Genomic DNA, 13,555 nt, shown 5'->3' with positions numbered 1-13,555 from the left:
CAGAGATCCGCCTGCCTCTGCCTCCCGAGTGCTGGGATTAAAGGCGTGCGCCACCATCGCCCGGCGAAATGCTCCCTAATAATAATCAATGCATACTAGATTTACGGTAAGCAGCTACCGCTTTGTGAACATCTCTCTCTTAAAGAGAGTTGATGGGATTTCGGGGTCTAGCCCTCTGAATTCCACCCCCACCCTTCCCTCCCAAACAGGGGTCCTCTGTGTAGCAGACCTGGTTGCTGGCTGTCCTGGAAAGGGCTTTCTTTGTAGACCAGGCTGGTCTTGAACTCACGGAGCTCCACCTGTCTCTGCCTTCTGAGTGCTGGAATTAAAAGCGTGCACCACCACTCCTGGCTCCCAGGTTTATTCTTATTTTATGTGTATCTATGCTTTGCCTTAAAGAGTTTCTGTTTACTATTCGCATGCAGTGTCCATGGAGGCCAGAAGAGGGCATTGGATAGTCCGGAACTGGAACTACTTACCAGCTGTCCTATGAGTTCTGGGACTATTTACCTGGGTCCTCCGGTAGACCAGCCAGTGCTCTTAATTGCCGAGTCATCTCTCCAGTCCTGGAAAGGGTTGGGTTTGTTTGTTTTCTAGGCAGGGTGTCATCTATGCTGCCTAGGCCAGTCTTTACTCTCCATCTCCTTCCGCGAACCCCCGCGCCGAGACATCAGTAACACATCACCATGTCGTCTGAGTGCTGTCAGGTTCCAGCACTCTTGAAATCCGCTGAGGTCTGCAGGTTGGCTGCACCCTTCCTTGTGAATTTCTTTCTCTGTTATTTCTCTTGAGACAGAATCTTATTCTTGCCACATAGCTCAGGCTAGCCTGGTACTCAACATGATTTTCTTGCTTCAGCCTCCCGAAATGGTGAGATTGCAAGCACGGGGCCACCATGTCTGGGCTGGCGATTTTCTTTTTGGTTTTACAGTTTCCTTCCCTTCGCATCGCCTTCAGTTCTGTGCTCCTGCTCTGGCGTTATCCAGTTCTTACACTTAGTTCCCCAGTAACCATGTTCAGGAGCCACGTTCAGGAGCCACGTTCAGGAGCCACGTTCAGGAGCCACGTTCAGGAGCCACGTTCAGGAGCTCGGCAGTGCCAGCCCCAGTCCCACTCAGGGTGAAGTCACTTGCCAGCTCAGCCACAGGGAGTTGATTTCTTCAGTCTCTTTCCCTTTGGCAAGCCTTCTGAGGACACTTCTTCCAGATGCCACGCATCCCCTGCTTGGTGGCATGATTCGAGCCTAAGCAAGGCTCTGGATGCAATCACTGGTTTTGGGATCTCTCCAGAGATGTGGCAATGTTCCTGCTCCTCGATTGCAGCAACAGCCTAGCAAAGGTCCTCTAAAAATGAGTGGCCTTCAGAGCTGCAATTGATGCCCCATCCATGGGTTGACTCGAAATGGTGGCAGTAAAGAGAGAAATGCCAGGATGATCAGGGACTAGGGATACAGCTCAGTTTGTAGAGGGCTCATCTATCTTGCATGAAACCCTGGGCTCAATCCCCAGCACTGCCATAAACAGGGTGTGATTCTACACATCTCTAATCCCAGCACTTGGGAGGTGGAGGCAGGAGGATCAAGAGTTCAAGGCTATCTCTCGCAAAGATGAAAAGATAAGGCCAGTCTTGGGATGCAGGAAGTTTTGCATCAAAATATAAACCACAAAACCATCCATATAGGGAGGATGTGTTGGAGAGTTGTTTAAAAAAGGACATCTGGAAACATCTGTATGTCATTCAATGCTATAGAAATCCAGAAATGTATCTTGGAAGAGGAGCTGGATGAAGCCAGAGTCTTATTGCCCCTGTAGTAGGCTGGAGATGTGTTGTGTTGGCTGATAGCCTTAAAGGCTCTGGCTTCTCCCTGCACCAGAGCACAAAAGACTTGGACCAGTGGTTTGCAGCACTGTTCCCAAGACTTCTGCTAGAGCAGAGATGTAGCTCTGTTGGTTTAATGCTTGGCTAGCATACAAGAGGTCCTGGGTTTGATCCCCAGCATAAATCAGACATGGTGACACAGGCTCCTATTGCTACCACTGGAGAGGTGGAGGCAGGAGGTCATCCTCAGCTATGCAGTAAGTTTGAGTTATAGTGTATGTGAGACCCTGTCAAAAGTAAGGGGATGTTGGCAGGGTAGTAGCCTTTGAAATAATAAGCAAATCAATAGAAAACCTCTGGGTTTCTGGTTCTACCATAGTCTAGCCAAGTGTGGTGTTCTGAATGGAATGCACCTCTCCCATAGGCTCACAGGCTTAAGTGTTTGCTCCCCAGTTAGTGGAATTGTTCAGAAAGGATTAGGAGTTGTGGCCTCATTGGAGGAGGTGTATCACTAGGGGCGGGCTTTGGGGTTTCAAAAGCCCATGCCAGTCCCAGTCTCTGGCTGTCTGTCCGTCTGCCTGTCTGTATGTATGTCTTTTTCTCTCTCTGTCTCTTCCTGTTGCATGTGGATCAGTATGTAAAGCTCTCAGCTACTGCCCACCATGATAACATGGGCTAACTTTCTAGAACTGTAAACAAGCTCCCAGTTAAATGCTTTCTTTCATAAGAGTTACTTTGGTCATGGTGTCTCGTCACAGTCATAGAACAGTAACTAATCACCCATAGGGCATTTGTTGACTCTTTTCTGAGGGATTCAGCAGCACCAGCATCTAGCACCAACCAGCTCTTGGCAACGAGACTAAACATAAGCACTGAACTCCTAATCCTCCCCCTCCCAGTGCTGGGATTGCAGGTGGCCCCCAGCACACTGCTGCATGTTGCTGTTCTTGTTCACTGAATGAGTAGAGTCTGGTCTCTTCATAACGGGAGGTGGGTGAGAGTTCGGCTGGGCTTTTTGACTTTACATCTTTGTCTACGTAGTGGGAACATGGGATGAGTTCTGTCTTAGGTTCCTCTTGTCTTCCTGTATTAAGGCTGGAGTTTTAAACATTATAAGGTTTCAGTTTATTCCTTTAAGAATCTCCTAAGATTCTATGACTCTGAGATCCCCTCTTTGGGATTCCAAGATACCACAGTACCCTCGAAGGTCTAGTGAAGGATTACATCTCCCTAAAATGTCCTGTGCATGGGGTAAAAGTTCTTCTAGGCTGGGAGACAGCCTGGTGGATAACGTGCCTGCCTTACAAGCATGAGAACTTCAGCTTAATCCTCAGAACCCACAATAAAATCCAGATGTGATCCCAGTGCGGAGGAGGCAGAGATGGGAGGATCCCTAGGACTGGATGGCCAGCCAGGCTAGCCCAACCGTGAGCTTCAGACCAACAAGAGACCCTGTCTCAATGGCACTGGATGCCATTCCTGAGGATGACATTCAAGGTTGTTCTCTGGCCCTCGCACACGCGCGTGCACGCACGCGCGCGCACACACACACACACAAATATACATGAGCACACAGAGTACATTACAAAAAGTAAAAGTGCTCCTAAGCCTGTGTGCAGCATTCCTGACTAGCTACTATCATTAATGTCTGCTTTCTTCATGATCTGTAGTGCCTGCACTATGGGATGGGATGGTACGTGAGCCAGGAACTAAGCCGGAGACTCAAAAACACACGCACACAGACAGACAGAGACATGGGGACACGGATCATCCTTGATACAAGAGTGCCAAGTTCATTGTGCTCCAGGGAAGCTTATATAGGGATCCTTAACTGATAGCCACACCCCAGCTCTCGGGATCTTTCAGCTGCAGGCTTTAACAGAACCCACTCCCCTGCCATCAGGGTCTCGTGCTCAGAGCAGCTGCAGGCTGTTTTGCTCAGTTCACTCCAGCAGGCAAAGGGTCTGAGGCAGGCAAAGAAAGTCAAGGGGCAGGGGTCTGCAGCCCCCAACCATGATCCGTTCATTGTTATTGGTTTTGTCTGCTTCTCTCTGTAGCCCTGGCTTGCCTGTAAATATCTACATAGACCAGGCTGGCCTCTAACATATAGAAATCTACCTGCCTTTCTTCCTGATGCTGGGAATAAAGGTGTGTGCTGCCACACCCACCATGATTTTATTCTTGGCACACACTCAGTAAACACATGACAGATGAAAGATAACTGATGATCAATTTCTAGAACTTGGACTTTCCAAGATGGTTTATTTCCAAGGCTCTCTACTCCAGACACATATTCCCCACCCCTTGACTTACCCCAGAGACCAGGAAGGGAGTGACTTTTCCAGTTTCATAATGTAGCCTGGACCACTGTGTCCAGTCCTTTTATCCTCATCTACCCTTGGTCCCTTTGGGGATCCTGGGATTAGAAAAGAAGGTGAAGCTGTGTCCTTCATCTATCCATCCATCCATGCACTCATTCCCCCCATAAATCTATCTAGCCATTCTCTAATTCTATCAATTCATCTACATATCCGCCTATCTATCCATTGATCCATCCATGGATCAACTTACCATCTATCCACTCATCCAACACCCAATCCAGCCATTTGCCATCCATCCATCCATCCACTCACTCATCCATCTACCTGTCCATCTACCCACCCACGTATCCATCCATCCATTCACCAATATGTATTTAAGGTCGCAGAGTGCCAGGTGCCTTTCTTGCCTTTCTAAGGCTCTGGGTATCAAGCATGGGTAATCCAGGCCAGGCCCAGCCTGGAGGGTCACATGCTCACTCCGGAAGGACCAGAGGCAAATGGTCCTGGAGTAATCACATAGGTTCTTCTACAGTTGTACACCGTGAAGAGTTCGGTGGGATAGAGAGGAACAGGCGCTCTGAAAACCTTCAGCCGTCCACAGGCTAGACTACAGCACACTCGAGGACATAAAGGCTCACTTCCCAGGGCCTTGAGCAGATCCTGCGTGCTGGATATCTGGGAGACGTGGGCACTATCTGTGCGAGGCTCATCCCCTGGAAACTCTCAGCTAGAGTGTGTGGTCTGGACAAATCTTAGGACCTCCTTTGAGATGTGGGATCAGCATCTCCTTTCAACCCTGTGGGATCAGCCACTAAAGAACCCGAGAGCCTGGGGAGGCTAAAACCTTCCTTAAACAGGGAACCTGGGGCTGGCCTAGGCAAGGTCAGCCAGCAGGGGGCAGAGCAAGCAGTGAGCTCAGTTTGCTAAGGCTGCTCTTTACCAGGCTGGTTGCCGTGTTTCTGCAGAGGGAACTCTGTCTCCCCAAATAGAACCCCAGAGGGATTCTCCAGGGACAGGCCATCCTTACGTGCAGAGAAGAAAAAATCTAAATCTAAAAACAAAGAGCCCAAACCAAACCCATCAAAATATGCAAAGTGTAAAAGCTGAAGAAAAATGAACTCTTTGAATTATGTCATATGTCCTTCCTTTTGTGTGAGATGAAGCTTCATGTAGCCCAGGCTGGCTTTAAACTCCTTATGTAATCTAGGATGACCTTGAACTTCTGATCCTCCTGCTTCCACCTCCTAAATGCTTGAGATTATAGTTTTGTGCTATCTCACTGGGTTTATGTGATGCTGGAATTAAACCCGGGGATTTGTGTATGCCAGGTAAGTCCTACATCTCGATCTTAGTACTTAAGGTTTTTCTTTTTTTCTTTTATTTTTTTTTTCAGTGGTTTTTCAAGACAGGGTTTCTCTGTGTAGCTCTGGCTGTCCTGGAACTCACTCTGTAGACCAGGCTGGCCTTGAACTCACGGAGATTTGACTGCCTCTGCCTCCTGAGTGCTGAGATTAAAGGTGTGCGCCAGTGCGCCACCATGCCCAGCTTAAAGATTTTTGCACATTTTTTTCTGTGTGGCTTGCTCTTAGAGAAGGTTCTTTCTATGTCATTTAAGAAAAAAAGCTTTGATGGACATCAACTTTGAGAACAAAGGTCAACATGCTCTTTCTGTATGAGGAAGACAGACACTGTCTTAGGTTGGATGAGCCAAGCTTCTGCTGCAGCACAAACACAACCACAGACAGCACATGTGGCCATGTTCCAAGACGTCGTTTATGGACACCCAATCGCCTGTTTCAGATCACTTGTCGTCAAACACTATTTTTCCTTCATTTAAAAACATTACTTTTGGTTGGCCTTTTCCACAGGGCCTCTTCCCTCCCATGCCGCCATGGCTCCACGGCTGTTTCTCTGCTCATCCCCTGCTGTTCCCAGCAACAGTCTCCACAGGCATGCATAAATCTGTACCAGCACACACACACACACACACACACACACACACACACACACACACACACAAGTTGTTCTTTTCTAAAGAGACTTGGGAGATGGCTCTACAATTAAGAGCACCTGTTGCTCTTCTGAAGGCCCTGAGTTCAGTTCCCAGCACCTTGTCAAGTGACTCACACTTCTGGCTCCAGCTTCAGGGGGTCTGGCCCCCAATTGTGGCCCATTACGATTAGTTGTGATTATCTTGTGAATTGGGACCTTAATGGGCAAGGGCCAAGGGTGAGAGATAGATATGCCATGCAGACAGAGCTTGAGTGTAGAATTTATTAAGAGAAGGGTAAAGGGGAGGGGGGTAGAGAGAGAGAGAGAGAGGAGGGAGGGAGAGGGAGAGAGGCCAAGACCTGCTTACAGCAGGAAGACAGCAGGAGTAGGTGGGACTTGCATCTTAAAGGGACCTTTGAGCCTGTATACAGTCAGGCTGCTTGTCACCCGCAGAGGGCTGATGCACTGTGCCAGGTTCCCAAGGGGCAGGGCCAAGGTGTGCCTGGATGCTAACAGCCCTTGCAGGCACCTGTACACAGGCATGAGCACAGACACAGAAAAGAAAACAAGCATCTTTTAAAAAAGTGCATAAGACCCTTACTGCAGCCCACCAGAGGTGACCCTTCTGACAAATTCAGTAAAAGAAAATGATCTGTTCAAAGACGGCTACACAAGGTATTTCCATTAGAATTGTAGGGTGGCTTAGGATGTGAAACTGTCTAAATATGCCACACCAGTGCATCTCAACCCTCCTAATGCTGAGATGCAGGATATCTGATATATGACCCCAAGGCCCACAGGTTGAGAACCACTGCCCTACAGTGAGACACACTTTCCAAGAACATAGCATGTAAGAGGATTAGCATGTCCTGACAAACATAGTTTGAATATGACATGTCCGCCATAGGTTCACATGATTGGAACACATGGTCCCCGGGTGGTGGCCCTGTTTGGGACTGTTTTAGAACCTCCAGGTCACGTCCTTGCTGGAGGAAGTATGTTGCTGAGGATGGGCCTTCAGGCTTAATAGCCTTGCTCTCCTTCCTGACTGATGACGTCACGTGACAGGCAGACCTCATGCTCCTGCCACTATGATGATGAACGCTATCCCCCTGGGACCCTGGGTCGCAATCAGCCCTTCCTCCCTTCGGTTGCTTTTGTCAGCGAATTTCACCACCACAGCAGACAACGCAGAATGAAATACATCCTTACTGAGAAGAACGTGAAAACAAAGTTTTATTTTTAACAAAAAGATTTAATTTTCACATTAAGACCTCAGCTACACATGCTTAAAAACATTCACAATGCTGAGCACGGCAGCAAATTCAGCTCTTCATCCCGCTGGGGTGTGGCGGCGTATGCCCCGTGTGTTCCCAGCGCCCAGGAGGCTGAGGCGTGGTGGTTTTGAATTCAAAGTTAGGCTATGTGGTGAGACCCCATCTCAACAAAAACAATACTGTATTCCTTTTCCTTGGATGGTGTCTTTCACAGTTTTTCTCTGAGTGAGAATTACGGGTGTGGTTAGAAGAACTTGGATGGGTCCGTGAGTTGCCTGTAAAGCTGATGATCGGGGAGCGGGGACTGTCCCTTTTGTCAGATGGTCAAAGTGGCACCAGCTGCCATGGGAGAAGTCTTGGATGGCCTCATAAGTACCAGATGGGGGCTGTAACTGTACTTGCATGTTCTCTGGGCCAACTAAGGGAAGGCACTTCTTGGGTGATGCTGGTGGCCCAACCTCCGCCACCAGTGTTGTTACCTATACACATCTCTTCCTGCCCACCTAGTCCGTCCTGGGAGAAGAATGGAGTCTTGCCCACTTCTCCACAGACCTTGGAGGGAGTGGTGAGTCTGGGAGCCACGGTGGGTCCAGGGCCTGTGTCTATATGATGAGGACAGAGGCCTCTGAGGTGCAGCAGAGGGCAGGGTAAGATGGAGGAGGCACAGGCTTCAAGGACTCAGACGGTTCAGTGGCTCCTCCGTCTGCTGCAGCAGTGGCCATTTTGCGACTCCTTCTCCAGGTCCTGAAGTAGATCTTTCTGGAACTGCCTGTGGTACCGACAGAGCAGGGAGCGTGAACCAACCATTCCCTCAGGGATCATTCCTGAGGCACGCACGTGGGGAGGGGGTGCGACACCAACTCTCCCAAGGTGTCCCCCCCCCCCATCACTCCCCTCCTTACTGCCTGTATGTGAGGGATGTTCTAGTTGTTGACCAAGTGCCAAATCCCCACAGGTGGAGCTCTGGGTGGCCCCAGGCCGAGCCTCACACCTCACTGGGTCACCTTAGGTGACCTGGAGTTTGTGTTTCAGTTCCCTCATAAGCAAACGGGGATAACAGGATCTAGCTCTTAGGATCCAGAGCAGGGTCCCACCAGAGACTAGGTCACGTATTCAACTGCCCATGTCATGGGACATCAGCGCTCACTTACAAAGCTTCAGGACCGATTCATTCCACGCATGCCTGCTCAGGTGGACTGTTTCCTGTTTCCTCTTTCTCTTGTTGAGAAACTGGACTTCCTGACTCCCAAGGAAAGAGGAGTCATGTTCCCAAGACAGGACCTGGGCCCACTTGTCCATCCAGTCCCCAGGCTCTTCCGGGTCCCGCCCAGCTGGAAGTTCTGGCAGAAGGTTGGGAGTGGGAGAAAGGGGATGGTGGCTACCTTGACACGGTCAGCCTGTTCCCAGCTTGGAACTGAAGGTCCTCAACCTCCTGCCGCAGGGTGGTGTTTTTCAGGGCTAATATTAGATTTTTTTCTTTCTGAAACAAACCGAGAAGGAGCGTGGAAAGCTGTTACACTCACTCGGCACAGTGGGTGCCCTCGCCTCTCCCCCGACACTGCTTCTTTCTAGCTAGCCCTTCACTTTATGGAGCAAGCCTGGAAACGGCCCGAGTTAAGGTGAAACAGTTGACTCGACCTTTGCTATTGGAGAGTGTGAAAAACAAAACCAGTGCTGGTAAGGCTGGCTCAGCCAGGCCTGGGGAGATGCTCAGTGGTTAAGAGCACTGGCTGCTCATGCCAAGGACCCAGGTTTGATTCCCAGTGCCACCTCAAGACTTCTTATAACTGTCTGTAACTCTTGCAGGGAATCCGATACCCTCTCCGGGCCCCTGTGGGTACTGCATACATGTGGTGCACACATAAATCTTAAACAAACAAAAAAAGGTTGAAAAATGGCTCAGGGTGTAAAAGGCGTTTTCTGCCATGCTGGACAACCTGCCTTCAATCCCAGCAACCCGCATGGTGAAAGGAGAGAACTTACTCTTGCAAACTGTCATCTGCCCTCTTCCGCATGCGTGCCATACACACGCCCACCCATATGTACACAAAATCAATCAATCTAATAAAATCCCAAAGAAACCAATTCTGCATTGTTCCAGGGTTCTGAGGCCCTGGGTCTTTGAAAGATCTCAGTTCCCCAGCTCTACCTCCTCTGCCTGCCTGACCTATGGGCCTCACCTCCTTCCTCAGCCCCTGCCTGCAGTGTGACAGCTGCCACCCCTTCTAAGGAGCAGGGGATGCTGGGGCCCCAGTGCTGCCCTAGTTACAGCAACCCAAGGGCCCAAGAAAAGACAGGAGTCAGGTGACAAGGAGCCGCTGCCTGACCCAGACCAGACTCCTGGCAGGAACAGCAGAGACAAGCTGTCAGGAGTGGGTTGAGGGGCGAGGGGCAGGGTGTGGGATAAGCCGGAACTGGAAATGTCCAGAAAGTGGCAGCCTGCTGCCTGCCCAGCACTGACCAGCATCTCTAGCAGAAGGAGCTGCTTCTCCAGCTCATGGATTCGCTCATTCTTCATCTCAATAACATGGTGCAAACTCTCGAGCTCTTGCTCCCAGAACGGGCCGGGGCTCCCATAGTCCTTGAGAAGAACACAGAGGGACTCCATCAATCAGCAGGTAGTGAGGGACGTGGGTCTCCCCTGCTCCCCTCCCTATCCTGCCAGCGGCTCACTGCACTGGTCTGGCGTGATCTCCCTTTCACAGCCAAGGCTGCATTTCTCTCATCCTCCCAGAGGCCCTTTTGGAGGCCTGTGTCTGCTGGGCACACAGCTGTGGTTCGGTAGGCTGACACACTATCTTGCGTCAGGTTTGCTGGTTGCCCCAAATTCCCTCTGAACCCATAGAGCTGTGTGCTCCACCATCTGTCTGCCTCTCTTGGTGTGAATTGAGGCCCCTCTTGCTGCTGGGCTCCTGTGAGGGGTGTGGTTCAGGATTGGGGCCTGTTCTCTATGTTTGTCTGCCCATGACCTCCCCATAGCACCAAGGATAAAGGCCGGCCAGGGTTCTGCACCCACCTGGATGTGGTTCTTATAGAGCTGGCTAAGTATGGACCCTTCCACCTTGTTCATCTGGGCTTGGATGGTCTCCTGTGATGAGGCCAGCATTGCACAGGAGTTCTGGAGGAGGGAGCAGGAAGCAAAGATCTTGACTTGTCAAGGTGATTCTCTTTACATCAGTTAAAAGGGAAGGACTGGGGCCCGTCAGTGTGCTTCTGGCCTGTATCATACACTGCCCAGCAGAGCAGGTTGAACCCACAGCCACTGGGATTTGAAACATCCCAGCCCCACCTCTCACTGTATAGCCTTTCATGGCTCTTGGGATGATTAATTGATAACTTGACAGGATCTAGAATCATCCAAGAGATGGATGCCTGTGAGAATGTTTCTAGATCGGGTTCACTGAGTTCTGGGTGGCACCATGCCATAGGCTGGGGTCCTGGACTGATAAAAAGAACAGAGCGAGCTGAGCATCACGGCTCATCGCTTCTCTGCTTCCTGACCGTGGGTGCAACGTGACCGGCTGCCACACCTTCCCATCATGATGAAATGACTCAAAAACCACGACCCAATGTGAACTCTTCCTTCCCTAAGTTGTTTCTTGTCACATATTTGAGCACAGTAGTGAGAAGAGTTACTACTGTCCCTACACTCTTGGGATGACGTCATGGTTATCTCAGACCAAAGTCAACCTACATTCAAAGCTCAGCCGTGCTGTGCTCTATGTGGTTCTCATCCTTCACTTCTGTCTGTGCAGGGGCTCAGCATCACACCGTACCCCCAGTCTCAGGGAACATTCTCTGTACTTTTCCCCTGACAGAGATCTTCTCAGTCATTCCCTTTGTGACAGAGGCCAACTCTTCCTATACTCCTAGGCTCGGTCCCTCCCTATGGCCCTTGCTCACCCCTGGCCTTCCTACAACTCTGGAATTCTGGACTTCCTTAGACACCTTCTTTTCTTCCCTTCCTCTATGCTTTTGAGCAGGTAGCTTGATGCTGCTGAGGGCTTCCCTTTACTGAAGGATCCTAAGCATCTTCCGGGCTTAGACCCCATCCCTCTGAGAAGTCTTTCTGAACATCTGCTTTCAGGACACTGCCATTCCTGAACCCTCATGATGCCATCCCCAAGATCCTTCTGACAGTCTTTCATTTCTGCTGCTATGTGATAAAACATCCCAACACAGCCGGGCGGCGGTGGCGCATGCCTTTAATCCCAGCACTTGGGAGGCAGAGGCAGGCAGATCTCTGTGAGTTCGAGGCCAGCCTGGTCTACAAGAGCTAGTTCCAGGACAAGCACCAAAGCTACAGAGAAACCTTGTTTCGAAAAACCAAAAAAAAAGACACACACATATAGGCAAAAACTTACACATAAAATAATAATGAAATAAATTACCGTTCAAACCCCACAAAACAGGCGATGCCATACAAAAGGAGGGCAACCCTGATAGCAAGCCAAGTCCCCTCAACCAACCATCTGGTCAGGTTATATAAAAAAATAAGCACCCTAGTCCCCCTTAACCTACTGGCATCATTTTGGCCGCTTTGGAGCTCCATGTGGCTCCCCCTTGCCATTGTCCCACTAACCCAACCCAAATGACCAGGTCCTTCTCACCTGCAATGAGGCTTTGGCCTCTTGGACGGAGACACTAGAAGAGTCTTTCTCCCGTGCACTTGACGTCTGCAGGGCTGTGAAGACAGGAGATCCCTATAAACTCAAAAACTTTCTACAAAACCTCTGCCAAGCTCCTTAAGGTCTACAAGGTGCTGATGATCACCCCGGGGCCCACTGGACCCAGGAGCTGTGCAATGGTCTTCATCTGTCTCTTTCAGGAGCTTCATCTTCTCTCAGGAGCCGTGCTGGTTGTATTATCAACTAAATACAACCTAGAGTCACTTAAGAAGAGAGAACCTTGCCAGATGGTGGTGGTGCTCGCCTTTAATCCCAGCTCTTGGGAGACAGAAGCAGGTGGATCTTTGTGTTCGAGGCCAACCTGGTCTACAGAGTGAGTTCCAGGACAGTCAGGGCTACACAGAAAAACCCTGTCTTGAAAAACTAAAAAGGAAAAGAAAAGAAAAAGAAAATGGAACCTCAATTGAGGAACTGCTTAGGTCAGATTGACCTGTGGTATATCCTGTGGACCATTGCCCTGACTACTAATTGATACGGGAGGCTCAGCCCACTGTGGTCTGGCAGGAGGCCTGGGCTATTGTAAGAGGCTGAGCATGGTCAGATGAGAGCCAGGAAGCAGGCTGGCAATCAGTATTCTCCCGTGGGTCCTGTCTCCAGGTTTCTGTCTGATTTCCCTCAGTGATGGAGTATGGCCTGGAAGTGTAAGTCAAATAAACCCTTTCCTCTCCAAACTGCTCCTGGTCAGTCTGCATCACAGCCACAGAAAGGAAGCAGGACCAGAGTCAGAGACCTTCAAGGGGCTTTACAAATCCCTGGGGAACAGAAAGGTCTTATCCTGGGGGAGCAGTGGGCACTCAGGTGCCCTGGATCCTGCAGCAGTCCTGATGATGTCCTGCTGCAGCAGGCCAGGGGAAAGAAGTGCATGCAGCCGAAGCTGTGCCGTAAAGTCACAAAAAGAACAGGGCATCTGTGGCAGGAATCCCTGTAGTCCTCCTGCCTCCCCTTCTTCAAGACTGAGAGATGGTGAGACACGATGACACGTGATTAAAGTTTATCGCTTCAGCTGTGAAGTGGGGCCAAGAAGTTCTATCAGGTTGTCTCTACGGGCAGGGTCCAGGGGGAAGAACCCTGCCAGGTCTTCCCAGATGGGCAGTGCAGGGCGCTGGAGATCCATCCACCCCACTATGAGTCTGGTGAGAGATACCACTCCGCCTTCCCAGAAACCCTCTTGGGAAAATCCCCAGGACAGTCTAATTGATCACTCAGAAATGGCCAATGACCAGGCAGAGAAATGCCACAGGGGTGACTGGGAAGGAAGTTAACTACAGCCAAAGCACCAAAGCACCAGAGTCACAGAAAAGAGAGCCTACAGCTAGATACAGGTAATTCTCACCTGTAGTAGTTGGAAGGCTGAGACAGGGGATTACCAGGAGTTCAAAGCCAGCCTAGGTTATACTAGGTTATACAGTGAGACCTTCTCTCTCTCTCTCTCTCTCTCTCTCTCTCTCTCTCTCTCTCT

The 13,555-nt window shown here is 50.1% G+C and overlaps 1 protein-coding gene across 1 annotated transcript in view; it reads right to left on the bottom strand.

Annotated features, from left to right (window-relative positions):
* Positions 1-7,411: 7,411 nt before the first annotated feature.
* Positions 7,412-13,555, bottom strand: part of Ccdc69 (coiled-coil domain containing 69) — a 24,584-nt gene continuing 18,440 nt past the window's right edge. The window contains exons 3-7 of the mRNA XM_005350052.3: positions 12,019-12,092; positions 10,425-10,526; positions 9,870-9,989; positions 8,791-8,888; positions 7,412-8,177 (exon numbers count right to left, since the gene is read on the bottom strand). Of these exons, the coding sequence (XP_005350109.2) occupies positions 8,096-8,177; positions 8,791-8,888; positions 9,870-9,989; positions 10,425-10,526; positions 12,019-12,092 (476 nt within the window). The 3' untranslated portion in view covers positions 7,412-8,095. The remainder of the gene's footprint in view (positions 8,178-8,790; positions 8,889-9,869; positions 9,990-10,424; positions 10,527-12,018; positions 12,093-13,555) is intronic.

Source organism: Microtus ochrogaster, chromosome 7 (genome assembly GCF_000317375.1).
Source record: "Microtus ochrogaster isolate Prairie Vole_2 chromosome 7, MicOch1.0, whole genome shotgun sequence".
NCBI lineage: Eukaryota > Metazoa > Chordata > Mammalia > Rodentia > Cricetidae > Microtus > Microtus ochrogaster.
Note: the sequence above shows the minus strand (reverse complement) of the source record. Positions and strands in the feature narration are given on the sequence as shown.